General features: G+C 48.8%; 1 protein-coding gene across 5 annotated transcripts in view; it reads left to right on the top strand.

Moving 5' to 3' along the window:
- ITPR1 (inositol 1,4,5-trisphosphate receptor type 1) overlaps positions 1-24,552 on the top strand; it is a 321,669-nt gene that overhangs the window by 278,005 nt on the left and 19,112 nt on the right. For all 5 annotated transcript variants that reach the window (XM_045808124.2, XM_087866841.1, XM_087866840.1 and 2 more), the window contains 7 exons: positions 658-833; positions 4,969-5,133; positions 9,732-9,927; positions 11,287-11,379; positions 12,581-12,720; positions 13,416-13,581; positions 16,315-16,475. In XM_045808124.2, the coding sequence (XP_045664080.1) occupies positions 658-833; positions 4,969-5,133; positions 9,732-9,927; positions 11,287-11,379; positions 12,581-12,720; positions 13,416-13,581; positions 16,315-16,475 (1,097 nt within the window). The remainder of the gene's footprint in view (positions 1-657; positions 834-4,968; positions 5,134-9,731; positions 9,928-11,286; positions 11,380-12,580; positions 12,721-13,415; positions 13,582-16,314; positions 16,476-24,552) is intronic.

Here is a 24,552-nt window from a genome sequence, read left to right as displayed (position 1 = left end):
ACGGAAGTTGCCTTCCTCCTTCCCTTGAAGAAATCTGATTCAGGCAGGGGACCTGCAATTTCCCTTTGCATACTTTTAATAGAAATTAGAAGTTTAGGCTTCCAGTTTGCCTTCCCGAAGAGGGAAATGTGATACATGTGTGAGTTTTATTGATTGAACAGATTCATTGGACGAGCGCCTACGGGGTGCTGAGTGCTTCCCTCAGGGAATTTTATTGGGGGGAACCCAGTTGGGGGGCAGTCAGGGCAGGGGTGGAGGGGAGAGAAAGACAGGTAAACAGATCACCAGAAATTAGTGTTCTGTAGGGATGACTGGAGTGGGTACTGAGAACACAGAGAGGGAGGCACACCTGGCACAGTTTGCTGAAGAGGAAGGAGGTTGGGGAGGTCTCCTGGAAGAGCTGACATCTCAGCTAAGACCTACAATGAATAGGAAAGGGAAAAGAATTTCCCAGGTAGTAGGAACATGGGTCGAGGCTTGGCGGTAAGAAAACATGGATGTGTGATGGGTTACATCTGGGGCATTGTATTGGACGTGAGAGTTCAGACACTAAGGCCACTTTGGTGATTGAAGAAAGTGTCATTCAGCCCATTTTGGTCTGTCACCTCTTACTCGGTGAAAGCACTGATCTTTGAGAGCCCCACCTTGTCTTTGCAGGAACCCTGGAGCCACACTGGTCAGGACTGCTGTGGACAGCCATGCTCATCTCTCTGGCCATTGTCATTGCCCTCCCCAAGCCCCATGGCATCCGGGCCTTAATTGCTTCTACAATTCTCCGGTTGATATTTTCGGTTGGATTACAACCCACGTTGTTTCTTCTGGGAGCTTTCAATGTAAGTATGAATACCTTCATAGCTGCGTTCTTGTTGACATACAAGCAGGAATGCCTTCCGTTCTGGCTCCTAGGATCTTTGCCTGGGCTTTCAGTGCAGAAAAAGACTGTTTGGGTCAGCTGTTTAAACAACAGAAGCAAGAGCTGCGTGGGTGGACGTCTCCCTCTTAACCTTCTCACGGTACAGTGAACCTCTTAATCTATTACCCGGGCATCCACAGTCTCCTTTTTAGGGAATGTCCCTCTCAGAAGTAAGGCAGGAAGAGGGAGGGCAGTGGAGACGTAAATTAGTTTTCCCCGTCAGATCAGAGGTTTGGTGGGACAGGAGATTTTAGCCAAATGGTCAAATATTAATGGTATAAGTCAAATAAGTCAGATATTCACTTCTGGTGGGGACCACACTTAGCCAGGAGAAGAGGCAGGAGGACTTGTTCAGACAGAAATGGAGCAGGTGGAGAGGTGAGGAGAGAATCAGGGTTATTTCAAAGTCAGTGGTGACATTTGGAAGTCTCTTTCACTGTTGTGGAAGGATAGACGCCACCTGCACCCGCAGGGGGAATTCTTAGGAAGTAGAGATAGTTCATACAGGACCATAGATCAGAGAGGTTTCCTGGTGAAAGGAAGCAAAAGGTTTGGACAGGGAAGGCACTGTGGGGATCGAAAACTGCTTTCCAGAGGTTTCTGCCCTGAGCACATAAGGAAGCTGAGGTTACTGTACAGAAATGGAAGTCATGTTGCAAAATAAGGTTAATATAGTAATTCAGTGCAGCAATTAATGTCCCCAAATGGGTATTCAGATGGCTGAGGCAGCAAGGACATTGGGGGGAGAAGGGACCACTTCAAGCTGACAACCTCCAGGGGAGAAGGCAGGGTTTCAGCTCTGTCTTGAAGAATAGGACCTGGCCAGAAAGCGGGATTGAGAAGAGCATTTTCCTATAGGCCCCACAGGCCAGAGCAGTGGGCAAGGCCCAGGACACTTTCAAGAGACAGTCAGCAGTAGTGTTCCCCTCCACTGTGATTCAGGGAGGGCTACGTAGGACCTGCTCCCGGCACAGGTCACCAGGGCACTGCATGGTAGGAGAATGCCCTTGGGCCTCATCTTCCAGGTCAGTGTTTCCAAAGCATGCTCCAGGTTGATAAGTCTTAGGTGAAAAAGAGGTTCAGTGGTCAAATCCATGAGGGAGAGGTTGGGTTAAAAAAATTAAAGGGTTTTTACTGTAGGATTTCTGAGAGACTTTAACATGCGTGATAAGGGTTATGAATCTCCAAGAAAGGGAAACCGTGTATCTCTGTTTCCCAAACTTACTTGCCCACATTTTGTTTGAAGTATCACTTGGAATTAGTGTTGTAGAATATAGGTTGGGAAACTCTATTCCCAGTAGTGGGAAATGACTCAAGTTTTTTTGAGCAACGAAATGGCATATACAAAGAAGTATTCTTGGAAAAATGCCCTCAAGTAGTGGCATGTTATGTGGATTCAAGTGGGAGGGACTGGAGGCAGGAGGACCATTTCGGACCCCAGCAGAGCTCTTGACTAGGTATGACAAGCCTGGGTCTTGGTCATAGTGTGGAAGAAAGAAGGAAGGTACAGACACCAGAGCTACAAGGATAGGGTAACGCGGTGGGCCTAGAGTCAGAGCCTCACGCCTGAAAGCCATGTAGGGCCTTGGTCTGGGCCCTTTTCTCCAGGTCAGGAAGGTATGACTATCTTGATGGGGCGATGAAGGAGGCAACCGCAACTCCAAATGTTTAGTCACAGGTGATGAGGAAAAGAATAATGCAACGAACTAAAGTGAAGTCATGCAGAGACCTAATTTTCAGGGTGAAAATGCACTTAAATTGTTGATTTACTAGGCTTGAGATGACAAGGCAAGCCATTAATGTTAGCTGTGACATTTGGAAACATTATGACCTGAGTGACAAAGACTTATCAGTGTTACAGAAGGGAAGGTAGGTATAATTCACTGATGTAGATATCATTAAGAGGAAGCTACTTAAGAAGGAAATATAGAATAAACAAAAAAATGAAATGGAAAAACTCAGTATTTCAGATTGTTGTCTTATGGCCTGTCTAGTTTTTTTGTTTCTCTGGGCTTTAATCATTCCACAGTCATCTCTTCTTTGACATAAATCAGTTGGGGGAAAGACTCAAATTAGGCAATTACCATTTATAGTAACAGCTGGGTGGGGAGAACTGAAATAACTATAATAAATAATTAGAGTGAATGAAAAAAGGGAAACACTCACATGGAGCATATAGGAGATGAAAGAAAGAGTAGTTATGGACAGAGAAGGAATATTGGGCATACGAGAGCCGGCGAGGCAGGACAGGGTGGTGTCCTGGCAGCCAGGCTCCGGCAGAGTGGTGGGAAGGGTGGGCTGGTGAGCCCCGTCACGTTGCAGGAGCCAGGATTAGGTGCTAAGGGCGGACAGACTGCCGCCTGCGCTCTGGCCGAGTCCTTTGTAGACTGGGGGAGAGCTGCTACAGTGGAGACGTGGGGCCAGAAGCCAGACGGCAGACTCATTAAGCAGGGTCGGTAGGAGGCGGGGACACCAGGCCAAGACGGTGAATACAGATGTGCTGCCGAAACAATGGAGGACACGAGGGCAGAAGTTGTTTAAAGGGGCGAGTGGATTCAAGTAAAGCGAACTGCTCTGTTGGAACGGCAGGAGCCGAGGCATGTCTGAGGTCCTGGAATGTTTCCCAGACCATGGCCCTTTGTTTGTTTTCCTGAAACCCCGTCAGCACCAATCATCCAGAGTCCATGGTACTTTCTCAGCCACTGAGAGATGCTATTCTAGTACTGGGTAGAATCGTAGGAGAACATGCTGGTGGACTGAACGTTTATTCTGTCTGAGAAAGCCTAGCATTCTCTGTGAGTGTTGGCTTCCTCCCTTATCTGATTGCGGAGAAGCTCCCTTACACTGACCCGCCAGCCTGACCGGCAGGACGTCCCTAGCCTGTGGCCAAGGCAGCTAGGGGAGCAGAAGACGGTTTTAGCAAGTACATCGGGAAATCTTTCTCCCCAGCCTTCCCTTGATCCGATTCTGTCAGCATGTTGCTGGAGATGGACTTCTAGGCACGGGGTTTCCGTTAGAGGTGGAACTATGCCATACGGTAGATCAGACTCCAGCCCCAAGTGTCAGAAAACCCAGTCCACGCCAGCTGACGCGAAGGAGAAAACGCATCGGTTCGTGCGACGCAGAAATGCAGGTCCTGGCTTCAGAGTGCAGCTGATTCGAGGTCCCCAGACAAGTTCCCCTTTGGGCTCTGCGTCGACCGTGCTCCGAGGCTCCGTGGTCTGGCAAGATGGATGCCGCAGCTTCTAAGCTTACATTCTCTCAGGTCCCAGGTCAGGAAGAAGGAATCAAGTTGTCTTTGGTGCAGTCCCAGGAAAGCTCTCAGTGGGCATCCCTGGTTCTGTTGGGTCATGTGACGATCCCTGAACCAGTCCTCATTGCCAGGGCAGTATAATATGCCGGTTGACTGGGATGGAGCCCCACCCGGATTTCAGGGACTGATCCATGGAAAGGGACGGATCCCCAAAGAAAAATTATTATTCCCAGAAGGGGAGGGGACAGGGAAACAACTCATCCCGAATTCCCTTCCCTTTCCCCCCCCCAAGGAAAATAATTTCCTCTATGAATTTAGGAGCAATGAAAGACAAGAACTAGCTGCTTCTCATTAAATTGTAACCCTTATAATGCCTAGAATGTAACAGAAATTCAGAAAATGCTTTTATTCATGCTGATCACAGGGTTCATAGATTGAGGTGACTTCTGTGTTTGACTAACTCATACAAGAATGTTAGAAATGATTCATATCTCATTTCGAAAATCATAATTTCAGTATGTGTTAATTTTGTTTTTGTCATATACAAATGCCACTTGATTACTGTTGCTCATGAAGTTATTGGACGACCACATAATTTGTAATATGCCTGAAAAGCAAAGTAACGATATGACTTAGATCTGCAAAGTCGTTCTGGGCGGGTTTGGTGGGCACCTGGTGCAAAAGGGAGCTTCATTAGGGCACAGTTGCAGAATACCATTGTGTGAAAATGGCCCTCGGCTGTCACGAAGTCTGCATTTCGGTGTGGTCTGTGCTTATCTGGCTGTTCCGTCATTATTCTCAGGTCTGCAATAAAATCATCTTTCTAATGAGCTTTGTGGGCAACTGTGGAACATTCACCAGAGGCTACCGAGCCATGGTTCTGGATGTTGAGTTCCTTTACCATTTGTTGTATTTGCTGATCTGCGCCATGGGCCTCTTCGTCCACGAGTTCTTCTACAGTCTGCTGGTGAGTTCCTGGTATGGAAAGATTTTACGTGGCGAAAACTAGGAGTGTTCCATGTCTCTCATCATAGACCCCTCCTTTTAAAGGTGATTGGTAAGTCTGGTCTCACAACGTCCCATAACTCATTTCCAGGATCTGGGGAAGGAAGCTACCCAGGGAGCAGGGCCGCTGGTAGACCAGGAGGTGTGTGATCGTGCAGCTTGTGTGCACATTGGACCTTTTACTTTCCAGTGGTAGACAGTGCCTACCACCTGGGTCAGGGGATGTGTCCTCCACATGCATCTTTGCCTTTCTTTCTTTCTTGGACTCAGCCAGTGCTTACCAAGGAGAATGTTTTTGAGACTGTCATCATCTGACACTTCCCATGGGATCTGCTTCCCAGGGAGAACATGTAGTGACGAAATAGGAGGAGGAGCTATTTTCAAAGTCCCAAGATCCATGACAGTGAGCTCAGGAGATTTATTGGTCCGGGAAGCCTTTTCGCTGGCAGTTATTTTGTTCCAATCTGAGCCAAGTGATTAATGTCTTGATAGACTATAAAATGAGTTGGTTCAATCAGCGTCCTCCTGAGCAGGTTTTTAAATTATAGACCAAATATCTACTTGCTTTCCCGTCATTAGAGGGAATCTAGACCTGTAGAGTTGTAGATAAGAAACCTTTGCCTTGTACCTACCATCAAATGACGAGAAGCAGAAAGTTGACTTATCTGCAAGCAAAACTATCCGTAAAGGGCCTAGAAGAATTAAAATGTTAGGATAAAAAATGATCAAAGCCTAAGCATTGGCGTAAAGCGAGGAACTTATTTGCAAAGGGTAGAGCAAAGAAAACCTTTCTGGGAAGTGGCCTCTGGACTGGTAACTTAATTGCTCTCTGCCTCAGTTTCCCATCTACGAAATGAGAACAAGCTGTCCCCCTCACAGGGCTGCCACAGGGATTATCTGCAACTGTGCACGTCAGGGCCTTAGAATAGCACTACCACACAAGAAATGCTTAGCGGTTCTAGCTATTATTACTGTCTTTGTCATCGCTTACTTCCTCTGCCATCCAAAACACCATAAAGAATTCGCCATTCAGGTCATCAGGATTAGCTCATTCCATTAGTGGTAGATGTTGGCAGGCTGAGGGAAATGGATTGTTTTACCTCATTTTAAAATAGGTCTGGCTATAGTTTGAGGTTTTAGGCAAAGAGGTCTCTGGATGTACTTGCGATTGCCATTATGTGGCCTATTTTGGTCACTCTGTATCAGAAATCTTGAGAGCTCCGTGTATATTTCTGGGCCTTTTTGTCTCCTACAGTCATGTCCCTGGATAAGGATCTGGTTTTGGAGTCAGGGAGACCCACGTCCTCCTGGGCAAAGAGGCAGAGCTCAGTGGGAGGTCTCTCTCATCCCAACCGAGGGATCTCTCCCAAGAGACAGGAGATTCTGCTTCCGACCATGCTGTCTCTTCCTGGGAGGGTGTGACTTTGCCTACGTTCTGTGTCCCGTTGGCTTCGTTTCCCTGTCTGTACCTTCAGACCCTCTGCTTCTGGTCCTTGGAGATGCCGGCTAGTGCCCGTGCTAGATGCAGGGCTGCCGTGGTGAGACAGACCACTCTCCTCTCTGCCCTCCCAGGCCTCATGGTCCACAAAATCATCGTTACCGCCATTTATTGACTGTTCCCCAGGTGATCTTTTCATACAGTCTCTCACCATGACTTCTGAGGTAGATGGTATCTGCAAATGACAGATGGTGAAACTGAGGCTTGGTGAGGTTAGGTAACTTGCCCAGAGTCACCCAGTAAGTGCCAGAGACCGGATAGCAGCTGAGCTCTGGTGACCGCCGAGTCAGTTTGTAAGCCCAGCCCCAAACTGCCTTTCATCTGAGCTCGTGAAAAAGTCCCTGCTTCGGGGTGGCTGGTATTTCCCAGTGCAGTTTGCATTCTTGCTTTCATGTCCCTCATCCGTCACAGAAACAGTAGCTCCGAGCTGCCAGTGCCACCTGAGCTCAGCTCGCTTTTAGAGAACTCACCAGGATCCAACTAGATGGTGGCTCTCGGATGTGCTTCTGGGCCGTGGCTTGTCTGTGACCTCAGGTGACATGTTACTCTTAGTATCAAAAGTAGTATTTAACATGTTTATTGAGAATCACAGACAAAATACTGAAACCTGCGACAGAAAGGAATTGGAGAGAGACCTCCAGCAGGGAAAACCCACATCTCCCGGGGTCGTGAAAGCCCCAAGCCAGCAGACCAGAAAAGGACTGGGAGAGTGGGGCCCCAGACTGGCTGAACCCGGTCTTGAGCCTGCATCCAAATGTGTCCTTAGAAAACGTTAACACCCCGAGATGAAAATGTGCAAAGTCCACGGAAGGGCAGGTAACGGGAGGAGAAATCCATATGGCCAGTGAACATGGAAGAATGTTCAACCTTAATGCTAAACGCAGACATGCTAATTAAAACAACAGTGTGATCCCGAGCTGTACCTGCAACGTTTGGAAGGGTTCAAAAGCCTGAGCACGTCCAGGTCTCAGAAGGGTGTGCTTTGGCGGCCCCCGTCCCCTGACAGCGTGGAGTATAAATCCGTATGGCCTTTCTGGAAAGCAATGGGGCGATATGTGTCTGTTGCAACATTTGACCCAACAGTTGCATTTCTGGAAATTCTCCAAAAAGAAATAACTGACAAGTATATATAGAGGCAAGTACAGAGGTGTTCATCACAGCATAATTTTTAATGACATGCAATTGGAAACATCTTGACTGTTTAAAAAACAAGTAAATATTTTGGTTAAGTAAACTGTGGGTTTTCCGTACAGTGGCATCCTAGGTGATCATTTCGGACACAAAAATGTTCATGATTGCTTGGTGAAAGGGGCTGACTGTATGCCAGTATTACATTTATATGTATAACAGTTTTCCAGTGTAGTAAGGGCAGAAGAAATAACTTGAGTAGATGGTGGGGTTATTGGTGATTTTTATTTTTCTTTGTGCTTTTCTGTGTTGTCCAAGTTTTCTCCATTGAACATGTGTAATTTTCCAATTAGAAGAAAGTTTTTCCTTTATAAAGTAATGCATGTCCATTACCTTAAAGTCGGAAATTACAGATGAGTGAAAAAAGAAATCACTTGTCATTGCAATGAGTTGGTGGCTGTATGATCTTACAGTTCCCACCCCACAACACAAGTGTCATTTGTTTGTTGTCTGAAGTTGCTCTCACTTGCTGCTTCATAGTGGGTTGCTGGAAAATATTTAACCAACTGTAACAGCAACATTAGCCTTTTGTACTCTTCTACTGCTGAAACGCCTCTTCCTTGCTTCCTTCCCTTTGAGTCTCCTACTATACCCGGTGCCCTGCCCACAGGTCTCAGGACACAGATTGGCCTTATGGAGGCAGAAGGGCTAATTGACCAGAAAATGAACTCAGATGTAAAACTATAAATTGGAAGGGACTCAGAGATCAGCTAGTTCAGAGATTGATCAACACCTTATTACAAATTAAAAGCGGAGTGAGGATTCAAACCCTTGTCCCCTGACTCACTTGGCTGTGTAGTCATGCCCCAAAGCCGTGTGGAGGCAGGACCTTCAGAAGATTCAGTGTCAGCACAGAGGCCACATTAAAACTAGCCCCCTGGTCCAAGAATAAGCCCACAGAGCTCTCCTCCACGGCTCTGTACTCTTCCTGCAGCCGAATATCTGAGAAAACCAGCCCTCAGTACCGCATACCTAGAAGTACCCACAGGCCAACTTCTCGCAAAGAGCAAGTAGTCTCTTAGCAGAGGGCGAGCCTAGACTGTGAGCCCGCAGTGCACTGCGGGAGTTCTTGGGGGCGGGGGAGCCATTAGGGAGATGGGAAGGGTTTAGGCTTCCTGGTGTGTTCCCACCACCAGTGTCCCTGCCAGGAGCTGTGTGACCTTAGCCCAGTCCCTCATCAGGAAACTATTGTTACCATGTACTGTGCACACTCAGCATGGAAGTGTGGCTGTACGCGATGTACCGGACACAGTACACATCACGCAGCTATGGTTCACCCGGCGCCCTGTCCTCCTGTCTGTAGTGGAGGAAACGGGAGTCTCAGGGGGAAGGAGAAAGTACCGAGCCCACTGTCCCGATGTCCTGTGCTTGAGCTAAGATGGCACCTCGCACTCCAGAGTCCCTGCTGCCTGCACTGGGCTGCTGTACGTGGCCTTCCCTGGGAGACTGTAAGCTCTGGGAGGACAAGGACCAGGGCTTGTCCAATCCTGTACCCAGAGTGGCTGGCCCTTAGCAGAAACTCAGTAACTCCTCCCTACACGAAGGCATGCCAGGACCCTCATCACTTTGCTCTCCCTTGTCTCCTTAAACTCCCTGGTACTACCCTGTATTTTCTCCATCCCCAGGACCTCTCAGCTGTCTGAGTACCATTGGAAATTGCTAGTACTTCCCGCCCACCTTTTCTATGCTAATGTTCCCCATCTTGGTTTTCACTAAGACAAGCACGCAGAAGTGTTAAGATAATAGAATGCTTTTGAGTTTCTAAAAGGGTAAATTCTCTATAAGTCAAGTTTTCATTATGAGATATTTGGGTACATCTAACATAGAGACTTCTTAAAACTGTCCCATTGTCTTCTCTTTGTTCGTTTTTAAAGCTTTTTGATTTGGTATACAGAGAAGAGACTCTGCTTAATGTCATTAAAAGTGTCACTCGCAATGGACGGTCCATCATCCTGACAGCTGTTCTGGCTTTGATCCTGGTTTACCTGTTCTCAATAGTGGGCTATCTTTTCTTCAAAGACGATTTTATCTTGGAAGTAGATAGGTTGCCCAATGAAACCGCTCTTCCAGGTGAGTTTGAGATCTTCGGGTCTTTTTCATGTTAAGAGAACAGTTCTTGATTGTCCGTGAACTAAAGAGAACGAGGACATTAGCAATGTAGGTATCTCCCAAGCACTTGGACCACGAATTCTGATTCCAGGGCTTGGTTCTCGCTTTATTCCAAGGGTGTGTGGGATGTCCGATGCTGAGTGTAAGTATCCAGAGCCTACATTTAACCTAGTCACTAAAGTCAGATTTTAAACTAATACAAATTATTCAAAAACAATTGGACCCTGTATTTCAAAAGCAAAGGGGGATGCATCCCTCTGGCTTGGTAAATCTACTTCTAGGAATTTATCCTTCAAGGAAGCAGCTGCTGCCTGTGCGTGTAGAACCAGACGTATATGGAAGAATGTTCAATGCGGTGTGAGAGTGGAACCAGTCCCGATGTAGAATGTTCCATCAGATGATGGGCCTATGGGGCGGCATCCCCTGCAGATAGGGCACATCTTTGTAAACCTCCAGGGAAAAGCAACCATAACTATAATAGGATCCATGTGTATTTTTTTAAAAATGAAAAAGCTCATATATGTCTTTTAAAATATGGAAGAATATTAACCCCCCCCCCCAGCAGTGGCTGTCTCTGGGGCTTTTTTTTTTTTTTTTTTTTTTTACTATATGCAAGTTTGACAGTGAGCTTATATTATTTTTATATAGAGCAAGAACAGAAGACAGTTCCAATTTTGAGAATGAAGTAAAATGATCATATATTTGAGTGATACCCAAGTGTTCCTTGTCTCAATTAAAATATTTTAACACCATTAAGTGAAATGTTACCGGTTTGTTTTTTTTATCGGGTAGCCAGAGGCCCTGAGTCCAAGGAACAAACTAGAATTATTATCACTGGCTAAGCCAGGCAGCCTTGTTCTCCCAAATGCTGCATTCTTGGCATGTAACTCGAGCCTCCAGGTTGACACTAAGTGAAATGTGCTGCCAACCATCTTAGGGTTCCGAACTAAACTGGTCTGGACCTTGGATTTCCGCTCCTGCTTGCTGATGCTTTTTGTGCAGACTTGGTGTAAATCTTGCTGGAGTCTGTACATACAGTAGTATTTGTCAAAGAGTTTCAGCTGTGTGTCTTTAAAGTTGGAGAGGTGCTATTTAAGTGCGATATTTCTAGTAAGCCTACAGGAATTGACATTTCTGGCTTCTTTCCCATCCAGATCACCAAATGAAAGTGTAAATTGCATCTCTGCCTTGAATTTATATGCAGGAATGTAGGGTGTTATTTATGTAAAGAATTGTTTAATCAGCCGTGAATTGGGGACTTCAAACATTTTAACCATATGCTGCCAGATTGTTCATCATAAAATTTCCTCTCTTTCCCAGAAGCCGGCGAGAGTTTGGCAAGCGAGTTCCTATACTCTGACGTGTGTAGGGTGGAGACTGGGGAGAACTGCTCCTCTCCTGCACCCAAAGAAGGTAGGACCTTGTAGGCTGAAGCCCCATGGTAGTGTTAGGCTCCTCTGGAAGCTTAGATGGTGCACATAACATTGGAAGCAGGTGGAAGCAGATTTACTGTTCGGAAGCAAGGCCAGTAGCAAAGGGGAAAGGCTGGGAGAGTGGAGGGAAAGAAGGCTACATGGGAAGAAAATACCTGCTTGGTTGATTCAGCCACCACTTACTGGGTGCCCCCTATTTGCCAAGGACCCTGTTATATTCTAAGATACAGTAGTATGGTGGAGGGGACAGGCGGGCAGGCACCTAGGTGATTACTAGACAGTATGTTAAATGCTAGAAATAAGGAAGGATTACAGAAGATAGGCACCTGGCCTAATACTGGAGTAAGGGTATAACCAAGGAGGTGATCGTTAAACTAAAACAGTAGAATCTTGGACAGTGGAGGAGGGTTAGGTGTTCCAGTTAGAGGGCATAGGGTGTCCAAAGGCTTGGAGGTAGAATATAGTGTGTTGAAGGAGGTAACGATCATGAGGAAGAGTAGTAGCAAGAAGTGAAGCCAGGGAGGTCAACAAAAGGCCAGATCACGAAGGGTCTTACATGTTAGGCTGAGGAGGTTAAACTTCACCAAAAGAATGAAAAGAAGTTGAAGGGTGGGGGGAGTGATATGATGAGATCTGTTTGAGAAAGACCATTCTCCCTGCAACTACTGAAAAGAACAAGATAGGCAGCAAGACCTGGTTCTTCCTCCAAAAATGATTAAGAATGGGCCATGTCCAATATAAAGCTATTTATCCAGGGGACCTGCTGTAAAACATGGCTGGATTTAGCCTGTGAGGAGCCTAGGTCCTGTGGGATTACCCTCAGCTGAGAGACAAGACGCTTGTGACCCAGAATATTAAGTAACGTATCTAAGGTCTAATGCCTGTTCAGAGCTGGGACTGGAGTTTACATCTGAAAAGGATGGGGAATATTTTGGATTTAATACAGGGAAAGGCAGTTCTGACTTGGCTTGAGAAACTAGCAAGGGTTGGTGATGAAAACAGAATTGCCCCGGGTAACGTCAGCTTTGTGAAAGAAAGCCTTTGACACTTGATTCTTTAGTTTTATTCTTTCTTGTTCCTGCGTGTGGCGGGTGAGCTGGCATTCAGGGCACACCGGCTCAAAGTCGCGGTCTCTCCTCTCCCACACGTTGTAAGTCTGTTGTTCCTCACCGTGTTCGTAGAGCTGGTCCTTGCGGAAGAGACGGAGCAAGACAAAGAGCACACGTGTGAGACTCTGCTCATGTGCATCGTCACGGTGCTGAGTCACGGGCTGAGGAGCGGGGGCGGAGTGGGAGACGTGCTCAGGAAGCCATCCAAAGAGGTAACTGAGGGCTTCAGAGGGGAGGGGGTGGGGGAATGGGATAGACCGGGGATGGGTAGTAAGGAGGGCACGTATTGCATGGTGCACTGGGTGTTATACACAACTAATGAATCATCGAACTTTACATCGGAAACCGGGGATGTACTGTATGGTGACTAACATAGTGTAATAAAAAATCATTAAAAAAAAAAAAAAAAAACAAAGAGGTAGCTGGATCCCGAGGGGAAGGGAGAGCGGCGGGGGTGGGGGGCGAGAGCGCAAGGCGGAGCTCGCGGAAGCCGAAGACAAAGCAGAGCCGGCGAGGTGCGCGGTGGCCGTGCAGAGCCAGCGGACGCTTCCTGCCCGCCGACCGCCCTGGCGCGGGGCAGGAACCCCTGCCCCATGGGAGGGCGCAGCTCTCCAGGCGGGGTCTGGCCTGCCTGAACCCGTGTCCTAGACACCTTAGAGCCCAGGGAGCTGCTGTCATGCACGCGCCACGCAACACTGGCAGAACCCACCCTTTGGACAAAGGGTGTGAAAAGAGACACAGTTGTGACTTTCCAAGTTTGATGCCCAGTTTAACTTGCGACAGAGCAGACCCATGGGGTGAGGGTGAGCCATGAAGGTTGGGCCCCCAAATCTTCTTCCTTCTGCCCTGAGCTCTGCAGACCAAAGGCAGTGGGGTAACCTCACTGATGGTGACACCTCTTTTCTAGGAGCCCCTCTTTGCTGCTAGAGTGATCTATGACCTCTTGTTCTTCTTCATGGTCATCATCATCGTCCTTAATCTGATTTTCGGGGTCATCATTGACACCTTTGCTGACCTGAGGAGCGAGAAGCAGAAGAAGGAGGAGATCTTAAAGACCACGTGCTTTATCTGCGGTGAGTGTGGCCGTCTGGCTTTCGCAGGCGAGCTCAGGCCCCACGGACCGGATGGGCTGCATGCAGGCTTTCTGTGGCAAGGCGCCATTGCCCCCTCAAGCCTCTCTGCCCCTGGCGTTGGGGGGACCTCTCCTCTGCCTCCCTTCTGCTGGGGGCTTTTTGCAGCCGTGGGACCCGGTCAGCAGTTCTCGGCACCAGCGTGCCCGCAGGAATGAAAGTTCCGGTGGCAGACACGTGATCGCACATGATTTGAAATGAATGTGCCTTGGGATCTTTTTGTTTTTGGGGGGGCTGCCGAGCATCTCTTGGTCCCCTCCTAATAACTAGACTGGAGATCTTTCATCCAGTGCCAGCCTGTGGATGTCTCCGTTGCAGATGGTATCGGGCATTAAATGAAAGACTATTCCTCTCAGAGGGTAGGGTGAAGGTGTCCAGAGCCTGGGCTCAGGAGTCAACCTAGGTTCTGATTAAGTTTCTGCTGCTTACGAGTTGCATAATCTTGGTATAGTCGCTTCACTGTCTGTACTTTCATTCTCCATCTGTAAAATGGGTACAGTAATATGTACTTCTCTGCGTTATTGTGGGGCTGAGAGAGCTAGTCCGTGTAACATCCTAGCACAGAACCCGCACATTGTAGGTGCTCAGTGATAAGTAGTAAACTGCTACAGAAGATGGGTGCATGGGGTGCCCAAGAAACCACTGTCAGTAGAGCCAGAGGGAGGTGCGTGGAAACGTAAACTAATCATGTAGGAATCTGGCAGCTGAGTGGTCATTTCCCGATTCTTCATAATACAGTTACTCTGAATATATAAGTTTCATACTGGTACATCTACTCAAAAAATGAGCATTTTCCATTTAAACACTTAAATCTTTGCTTTTTGCCCCCTTAAAACCACTTCAAGCTTTTTGTTTTGAAATAATGCCAGAATTACAGAAAAGCGGTAAGAACAATACACAGTATTTCTATCTACTTTTCATCCAGGGTCCCCACATACTGATATCTTACTTGATTTGCTTGTTCATACACACAGGGTTTCTAATAGTCTGCGATCCACTGGCATGATGCCCCTTGATCCCTACATATTTCAGTATATATCTCCTAAGCAAGAACCTTCTGTCATAAATACTCAGTGTAGTTACCAAGATGAGGAAGTTAGCAAAGATGCCGTGCTGTCGCTCAGTCTGCAGACCCTATTCCTATTTCGCCCTTTAGCCCAGTAATGCCCTTTATAGCCAGTGGAAGCCCAGGTCATGTTGCATTCTGTTGCCATGGCTCTTGAGCCTCCGTTGACATTTTAAAGACTTTGGTCAGTTACTGTGTAGACTGTCCCTTGGGTTGGGTTTCTCTGACATTCTCTCATGGCAGAATTGGGGTTATGCATGTTGTGTAGGAACACCAAAGAAATGTGGTTTATTCTCCTCACTGCATCGTTTCAGGAGGCACGTGATGCCTGTTCCTCTTCTAACTGGTGATATTAACTCCAGTCACTTGGTTAAGGTGTTAATCGCCAGGGTTCTCCACTAAAGGTTAGGTTTTATTTTTCTCTTTGTAGTTAGGAAACATTTTATGAGGAGCTATTTTGAGACCATGTAAATATCTCATTATTCCTCAAATTAAACGTTAATCCACTAGCTTTAATGTCCAAGGAGGATTCCTGCCTGACTCTTTTATTATGTTAGCTGTCCAGTGATTATTTTCTTATTTTATTTCTACATTTGTTAATTGGCTTTTTAAGAGAGAACTTTCGCTTTTCATGTAGGTATGTATACTCTCTATGTATTAATACTTTTGTTACTTGTGACAACGTGGATTCCTGTATTTTTATTTAATCCAGTGGATTATGAGCCTTTAATGTCATTTGTTTCAATGCTCAGATTGCCCCAGATGTGTCCCGCCCTTCAAGCTGGTTTCTCTGTTTTATCATATCACTGTAATTTTTTATGTACTTCCTTACTTTCTTAGGGTCTTGAGATAGTCCAGGTTCAAGCTTCACTTGTACCTCCCTGGCCCAGCCCTGGCATTGCCCATTTTTCCAAAAAGCCCTGGTTCTTTCTAGTGGAGAAGGGTGTTTAGAAGCTAAGATCTGGGGACTGGGTATGTGCATTCCAGCTGCTGTGCCCCCGCCCCAAGGCTTATTAGGGCGCAGAGTAGACGTGTACATGCACGTGTGTGGGTGTTTGTGGGAGCATACACATGCCACACACTTCTGTATCGATTTTTATAAACATGTGGAAAAGGATGAGTTCACACCCATGTCTCTCACTCCAGTTCACGATTACAGGCTTTCTCTTTCTCCCTTTCCGTATTTGTGCTCCCTCCTCTGACAGTGAGAAATCGAGCTCCTATTATACGTCATATATTTCCTTGCTCCATCCAAGAATCCACAGAAACTAGTTTCACCGTGGCTCACCCAGACCTCTGCAAACTACAAACGTACCAGCTGAAGTTCCAAATGTGTTTAAAGCCCCCCCCTCCCATTCCCTGACAAGGCCACTGAGGCACATGGAGACTAAACAGTGACTGCAAGGGGGCAGAGGTGGGATTCAGGCCCGGTCCCTCTGCCCCGCACCCTGGGTTTCCCTGCGCTGATGTAAGAGGCCGTGCGCGGAGGAGGCCACAGCACCGTCCTCCGCACAAAGATGGGAGCTAGACCCGCAGCCCCCGCGGACGGTCCTCTCGCAGTTTTCCGCCCCGGGGCTGCTCACTTGGGGCTGGGCTTTCCGTCTCCGCAGGCTTGGAGAGAGACAAGTTCGACAACAAGACCGTCACCTTTGAAGAGCACATCAAGGAGGAACACAACATGTGGCATTACCTGTGCTTCATCGTGCTGGTGAAGGTGAAGGACTCCACAGAGTACACGGGGCCCGAGAGCTACGTGGCGGAAATGATCAAGGTGAGCGGGACGCCAGTGAGGGCGGCGAGCCGGTCACACGGCAGAAAGAGAAGGGCTACCGTGTCCTGGGCCGCGGAGCTCTTAGCCTCGGTGAGGCATTAGACTGCTCATTAACTTTGTGCGGCCTCTCAAGTGACCGGTAGAAGCGGCAGACAGGTGGTATTAACCCCATGTTAACGGAGGAGATAGTGAGGCTCTAAGAGACTTGCCCCGGCATCCTCCCTGGGGCTGGGCTTTTACCCGACATCTAGCGCCACCATCCGGTTTCCCATCTCTACGCGCTCAGCCTCTTTTCTTCATAATGGATCCTTCTCTTTTTTCTCTTTAAATAAGACCTGGTCCCTGAGAGAGAACTTTAAACAGTGATCGTTGATGGAATTCATTCAGCCTGGTTTATTTGCTCATTTGTTAGGCCTCGGCCTCACCTTTCTGGGAGATGCTTTGCTGATCGTTAGGAAGGGATTGTATGATGGAGGCATTGGAGTCCCAAATTAATCTTCTTGCTGATGGGGAGCGTGACCACCGTGTCCTGGGAAGAGGGGGAGCTGCCACAGCTTTCCAGAGCACTCTTCTCGGTCAGGACTTCGCGGAGGCACCGAACGTGTGCCGTGGGAGTCCCAGGCCAGCTGTCCTTTCATACCTGTGGTTTCTGAACCTCATTAAAATGTTCAGGGGCATTGGTAAAGTGAGGAGGCATGAACTGTGAAGTCTAGGGAGCCTCTGTGATTTACACGAGCTCACTTTGGGGAGAGGGAGCCGTTCGCTCTTAAGAAAGACGACACAATTCACTGACTCTCCTTCCAGTTGCCAAGGACTTAAGCACTCAGCCTGATAATGAGTTATCCTAAACGAATCCTTCTGTGTTTTTTATGCAGCTGTGATCTTAAAGCTTTTAATATAAAGAAATCTCAGGTGACGTCTGTTCCCGTAAACAGCATCACTCATGCAGCAGACGCAGGCAGGCTTCTAGTTTTATTGCTGGCAGGCCAGCAGTCACGTGGTGTTATTCTTGAGCCCGCGCCCACCCCCCCACCCCCACCATGTAACAGCGGCTGGGAGGCCTCTGCAGGCTCTGGAGGGCTTTCTGGTGATTCTGTGCCATCTGTACCCCTGAGGTGCTTCACGTCGAATTCCTTTCTTCTCAGATTTAATGTGCATAGAAATCACCTGGAGATGTGGAGTTTGGCTTCGAATCCAGCAGGCATCGTCAGGACTCGAGACGGTGCAGTTTCAGCAAGGGGCGGCGGGGTGGGGGGGGGGGGCCGACGCCGAAGCTGCTGGTTGGTGGGTCATGCTTGGAGCAATAGGTGTCCAACAGAAGAGACAACACCATGCTGATTGAAAAAATGACCCTGAACTGGTGATGTGAGTGCTGACGAGAGGGATTGCCAGGACTCTGTAAGGATTTAGCACTCTAGGGCTTGTAAATCTCTTTCACGGCTAGAACTGCGTTTGGTAATTAAAGTTACCCTCAATGGGGCACCATTCAGAGAGAACTTTGAGGGGAAAGAGAAATGGATTCTGAGAGATGGCTTCTAAAGGGGTTTTGAAAGAGAGGCAGGGTCATAGATTAGCAGAAGAAGAAGAGAAAAAAAATTAACAGAGGGAAAAAAGGAGTTCCAGAATGTGGCTTCTGGGTGTGCTGTCTTACAGATGAGAGCCAGGCTCAGGGCCAAGTAGCTTGCCCAGGAAGAGCTCAGAAGGCGCGCACCAGGGTGCCAGCCTGGGGTTAGTGACGGGGACTGCACCACAGCCCAAGCAACGGAGCAGACGAGGAGGCAGCTGGCAGCACTGGGCTGGGTGGGAGCTGGATCTGTTGTTAATGAGGAATTCTGCTGGTTGCCAGGCAGATTTTTGGTTAGGTCTCCAGGGTCAGGACACGTGAACTGAAAAGTTCCCCTATCCCTTCTTTTCGTCCAGTTGTTGATATTGCCAGACGAAGACGCTTGGTCAGCATTCACGGGACAGAGCTGTCTGCACACACATACAGATGCCCTCGTTTGCATGAAGTCCTGTAATGGGTGGAGGAGCTGACCTCTAGTTTTCACCCTTGTCACACTTTTTTTCTTCTTCACTTTGTTTGCTTCTCTCGCAAGTATTTGTGCCCTATCTTTAAATCTTCAGGGGCCAGTTTTAAAGCTTTCTGTTAATCACCTTACTTTACTGTCACGGAAAACTCTGGCACACTTTAAGGTTTCTGTCTCAATCGTGAAGACTTAAAGGAGCCTTGTGAGCAGTCACCTGGTGAGGATTAAGGGCCCCAAGTCACTCCCCAGCCTCCCACCGAGCCTGCTCAGAGCCCATTGCCTGGCGACGCTTTGAAACACCAGAATTCAGTGTGCTTTCCTCATCCACATCACCCTTCAGTGGTACAAGAACTTCTTGACAAAAGGCCTGAAAATATGTAGCATCAGAAAGTTCTTGACTCCAAGTGTCAAAGTTGCTGAGGAACCAGATGTTTCGTGCCCTTAGTGAGGGCTCAGGGAGTGTTAGATCCACGGGCCGAAAGGCTGTGCCTTTTGCCAACACCATTTTCAGTGGTGTCTAGTACTGAGGTCACATGAATCCCTGCCGACGACTCCCCAGGGAGCACTGGCCACAGGACGGTAGGACTGGGGGTGTTCGGCCGGAAGCCCAGGGGAGCTCAGAGCTGCAGGGGAGCAGGCCACGTGCCCATGTGGCAGACCCATTCCGTCATACCCTGTGGAGGCAGCCACGGCCAAGAGAGGAGTTCCTCTCAACATTCCTCCTGAGGAGGCAGGCCTCCTGCCCTCCCGCTTCTGGAAGGAAAAGCCAGGTGATCTCTTCGAGAAGCCAATTCTGTTACTCCAGGATCAAGCAGAGAGGGGCAGCTGACAGTGTTAGAGAGAGAAGGAAGAGTCAGCTAGGTGCTCACCTACCCTCTTGTTCACTTCATGTCCCAAAAGCAAGCATCGAGACGGGCTCTTTAGGGACTTGGGTTTCTCAGGAAAACCCCCTCTTGCCTAGCGGTCAGAGCCTGGGGGTTGTAAGCTCTCCCTCAGCTCATGAATGAAGCTCCTGGAGACTCATTCAGAACTGTGAAGGAGCAACTGCCCATAGACAACCCTAAAGAACCAAACAGAAGCAGCCCAGGTTAGTGACGGGGACTGCACCACAGCCCCAGCGACGGAGCAGACGAGGAGGCAGCTGGCGGCACTGGGCTGGGTGGGTGAGCACCTAGCTCTACTTGGACGTAGAGGAGGAGCTTCACAGCTGCCGCGAAGACGCCGCCCTGCAGACCGTGGTGTCAGGGATGGTAAACAGATTTCCATCTCAAAAAAGACCATGGAGACAGTGCGTTTCTTGCCAGAGATGGTAGTAGAGAACTAAGCAGCCGGATGTTCACCCAGCATCCAATTTTCATCTAAACGTAATAGAAGATTGTTTATTCTCTTCTCTCTCCTTCTGGTCATGCCCTCTCTCCTTTCATTGGAGATGGGAATATTCCCGGCCAAGCCAAGGCCAGGCTCACGCCTCCCGTGAAGTCCTTGCTCCCTAAGCATTGGACATGAAGGCACGGGATCCCAGATGTGAGTTTCGGCCCTGCTCCTTCCGAGCCACGTAGCCCCAGGAAGTCGCGGCCCTTCCCTGACCTGAGCTGCTGGAAATGAGGGTTAACCCCACTTCCCATGTCCATTGGGTGACGGGAATGAGGTAAATGTGGGGGACCGGGGTGGGGGTGGGAGGCACTCGAGGAGGCAAGGAGTGGATGCCAGAAGGGCCAGATGAACCGACAGAGCAGTCGGCAGGGAAGCAGAGCGCGGTGCTGACAGAGAGCTGACGCGAGCATCGTGTCCTACACTGCACGACTGCGTAAGATGTCTTGGCTGTTGGCACACTGTTGCTAAGAAAAGTCAGAATGGGCATCTTGACTCCAAGAAGTTCCTCCCATGGAAAATTCCTGCTTCTTCCTCACTCTTAAATTTAAACGTTTTAAGTGCTCTCACATGTTGGAGCAGGACAAACGCAACATTCTCACTCTTTCTCCGTGGAACCGGCCTCAGTGCTTGGCACTCGTATGCATGCGTTCAGTGGTGTCCTCCACTCACAGCCACTACCCACGACCAGGAGTTGGGGTGACTTGGGGAGTGTCCCCCGGGTTCTGTGTATTAGATGCTGTCAGGATTGTCCTGGGTTCCGCACACATGACCGAGGCAGGTGCCGTCTCTGGCCCTGCTGGGGGGAAGCTCGGCCTCCCCTGCACCTGTATACAGAACGGACAGTGCCGCTCAGACGGGAGCTGCGGTCTCCGCTTCGTTGACTCAGGCCCCAGACAGGGCTGTACTTACAGAGAACTGTGACTACAGAGTAACCTCACTTACCCCGGCAGCTCAGGGCAGGAGAAAAACCCCTGAGCTTCCTCTCCCCATAGCAACTGGATTTTGGGGGCTACCACGTAGAGTTTCAGTGGTAGCCTTTATGATAAGCAAAGTTTTATTAGCCCTGAACTGCGTTTAAATTTTCACGATAATTGACATACCACACGCTCTTTTTAAATAATTTAACATTCTTTGATTTTATTGCTGACTGAAATGAGAATGTGTTCGTGCATTGGCAACGATTTGATAGGCCATACAATCAGATGTATTTAACCTGGATAAGTGGTAAATTAGTTGTATCTTTGCCTGAAGGAATTGAAATACTGCACAGTGGGCATGTTGTAGATAAAAGATCAAATGTAGGGTTCCCAGCGAAGATTCAGCAGCCCAATTTTCTGTGACAGTCAAGCTCAAGAGAAAAGCCAGTGCTTAATTTGTTAAGCAGACTAAGTCATTCTTGAAAGTTAGAAACTCCAGAAACATGAAGAAGGAAGGTTAGTAAAGCAGACCAAACTGTAATTTAAATATATAGCATCTATTTCGTTAATGAAATATAGATTTCCCTTCGGTATCTTGGAATTCTACCTTGAAAAAAAAGTTGTATTTTCAGAGGCATGTTTTTGAGTGAATGGCAGAGTGGTCGGATGGAATCTTGTTCGTCCATATTTCCGTATCTCCTGCTAGCTGCAGTTGTTCTGGACCCTTCTCTTTTGCAGGCTGGCATGGTTAACTGACTACCGGGCCGGCTGGGGAGAACGTCCTCCCAGCACAGCCTGAGTGTCGGGGGATAGGCTGCTGCTTCCGGAGGAGCGGACCAGGCTGCGCTTTGCCGTAACAATGGCAGATTGGATAATAACTCTCTAATCATAGGTCCTGTTTAATCAGTATGTGCTGAAATAAATGCTTGGCACGCACAGTCCCACTTAACCCCCAGAACAGCATTTGTGGGTGGCCCTATTACCATTTTACAGATGGGAACCTAAAGCCCAGCCAGTTCGAGCAGCTTCTCCGGGGCCCCCCTGCCGGAAAGGGCTGGAGCTGAGGTTCACGTCCAGGAGGTTCACATCCAGGTCTGCTGAATCGGAAACCACGCTGGAGCTGTCCTGACACGTGCACGTACGGTGTGGTTCCCTCTGTGTTCACACATAACCCTCTGTGCCAAGGACGTGCCACTGTTGGTCAGGCTGAGTCTGGTTTTCCTGCCTTGACTGGCTCATCTCCCAGGAGAAGTAGCCACCTTCACAACAGAGAAGGCCCGGCAAAGCCCTACCGGGGGCAAGGAGGAGGGTGAGGGAGAGGACCTCGTGGGTGATGCTGACTGGCTAACGCACGAATCACCACGATGGAAGCTCTGTGCCTTCGATGGGGGTTAGTTCTCTGAGCTGCCACCAGCCCTGCTCTGGTTAGACAACCACCTGGAGTCGAATACTACAGGGGGTGGTACACATGACTCTAGAGTTCGGGAAAGGCAGAGCCAGCTCTTGCAAAGGGTGTATCTGAAATATGCATGAATTCTGACTTGGTAAAATCAGAAAAACGTCATTACCCTCCCCTGAGCCTGGAACAGGGAATGATACTTCCTTCGGTGGCCATTATTTGAGGGGAGAGAGGTGTCTAAGTTCAAGGGGAAGGAAGATTCACCAGAACCATAGACAGACGGGCTTCCACACCCGGGTGACTCATCTGAATAGTTAGAACTCCCTGATAATTAGAGTGTCTGATCCATCATCCTTTAAGCCTGGTGCTGACTTTTTCTCACAGTGAAAATAGTCGGCTCTTGACTTCTCTCCCTCCCCCCTTCGTCCCTCCCTCTCTCTCACGTGCTCACACACTATTCCACTAGAGATTTTCCAGTTTGTTCCATCTTGTATTAATCCACTTGACCTCTTCAGAAACTAGTTGTTTAGGGTTATAAAAGCAAAGAAACAATTTTCCAAATCAAAAGTAGTATCATGGCAGCCAGTGGACCGCTCTTACAAAATAGTGCCTTTTTTCACATAGGAGTCCAGGAGCCTGCATTCCTGGAAAATGCTTTACTGAAAGCCCTAGTCAATTTGCATCAAAAAAGCCATGTAAGGCAGAGCTCCTCTTTGTTGGAAAATACCTCTTGCCTAAATTTTCCAAGCAAATGAATTCTCTTAGCAAATAAAGCACTACTAAACATCTATGAGGAAGATTCAAAAGCCATGGGGCATCTGGCCTCAGCACTTGTGTTTATCTGTATTCGATAAGAAGACACAGGAAGCAAGCACAGTCAGAAAGCAATGTGTTAACAAGGGCAAAAGATCAAAATGGGAACTGAATTACCTGCAAGTCACTGCCTTCTTTTAAAAGGGGAACTGACCCAAGTCTTGCGCCTTTCTTGACCCGAGAGAGAGCCTGGTGCTATGAAGTCTGCAGACAGGCACTTTCCAAAGTGAGGGCGGCAGCTTTCTGCCCGGAGGAACTGGGTAAAGGGACCAAAGGGAATCGCTCAGGACAGAAACGGAGAGCAGGAATGACTGGTGTTTCCTAATCAGATAAAAGCAAGGCCCTGGAAGTCTGCAGGGGAGGGGTGCCCGCAGTGTCGGTGTGAGTGGAGAAGGGAGCGTCCACGTGGACCCTTCACGTCCTGAAGGGTCTCGGCTCCAGGCGGTGAGAAATTGCGAGTCCCTAGCAGCCGGGACTTAGATTACAGGAGAGGCCAGCAGGCTGTGCACCCACCTCCCCCCACCCGTCCGCCTCGTCTGTGCTTCATCACGTGCCAGGCAGGCCGGTGGCCGGCGGCCCTGGCTGCTGATAAAGTGACATGGGAACCCTGTGCTTCCGTGCAGATGTACAGTAACGGGGCCAGACTTTTATTCTGGAATTCCAGTGAGGATGCTGGCAGGAAGGGAGTGCCTTGATAAGTTCCTGGGACAGAGATTTCGGCACTGGTGGTGCTGTCTCATCAGCTTCCCGGCCTGACCTGGGGGGCCACGAGCCTAGACTACAATGTCCCCTGGGCTCTAAGAGCCCTTAGCCATGCGTGACGATCGGCCTCCGAGGCACTCCGGTACGATTCCCAGCTCGCCTTCTGCAGTTAGCTGGCACCATGGCAAAGCTCGAGAATATCAGAGCAAGGGAGACGTGCAGAGGGATTGGCACTTGCTTTTCGGTGGCTGGAAACAGTGCGTCAGCAGCACCGGCCGCGCCTCCCAGCCAGCCAGACATGCTCTCGCCCCACCCTCTGCACTTGAGCTTGGGTTCGTGTCAGTGGCAGCTGCACGGAGCAGTTGCCGAGCTTATGTCTCCCCGCCCGGGCTTATCACACGCTCTGCCCCCTAGTCTAGAGGCTGTGAAGTCCCCCCCGTCCTGCTCCCCACTTCGCAGGTGCCTCCTTCTTCTTAGGAAGCAGTTGGCATTGGGACCCCAGGTCTGCACTGTCCTCTGGATTCTCCACATTCTGACCTTCACAGAGGGGGTGTGAGGCACTGTTGGTAACAATGAGCAGAGCAGAGCCATAATCTGCCGGAGAGGAATTTCTGTGCTTAGAGCCCAGGGAACGAGGTCCGCCCAAGGGGACGGTATGTGCGCCCGTGCAGAGGGGGAGCGTTGCACATAGCAACTGTCCGATCAGTGAGCTGAAGACTGCGGTCACCGCCAGCGCTAGTCTCCCCACTGTGACTTAGTCCAAGAGGTCTGTACATGCCTGTATCTGTGCATAAATATTTGCTTACACAGTTCCCCCAACTCAGCAGACATGGTAACTCCAAAAA

Source organism: Ursus americanus, chromosome 14 (assembly GCF_024610735.1).
Source record: "Ursus americanus isolate L20-20 chromosome 14, mUrsAme1.1.p, whole genome shotgun sequence".
In the NCBI taxonomy this organism is placed as follows: domain Eukaryota; kingdom Metazoa; phylum Chordata; class Mammalia; order Carnivora; family Ursidae; genus Ursus; species Ursus americanus.
Note: the sequence above shows the minus strand (reverse complement) of the source record. Positions and strands in the feature narration are given on the sequence as shown.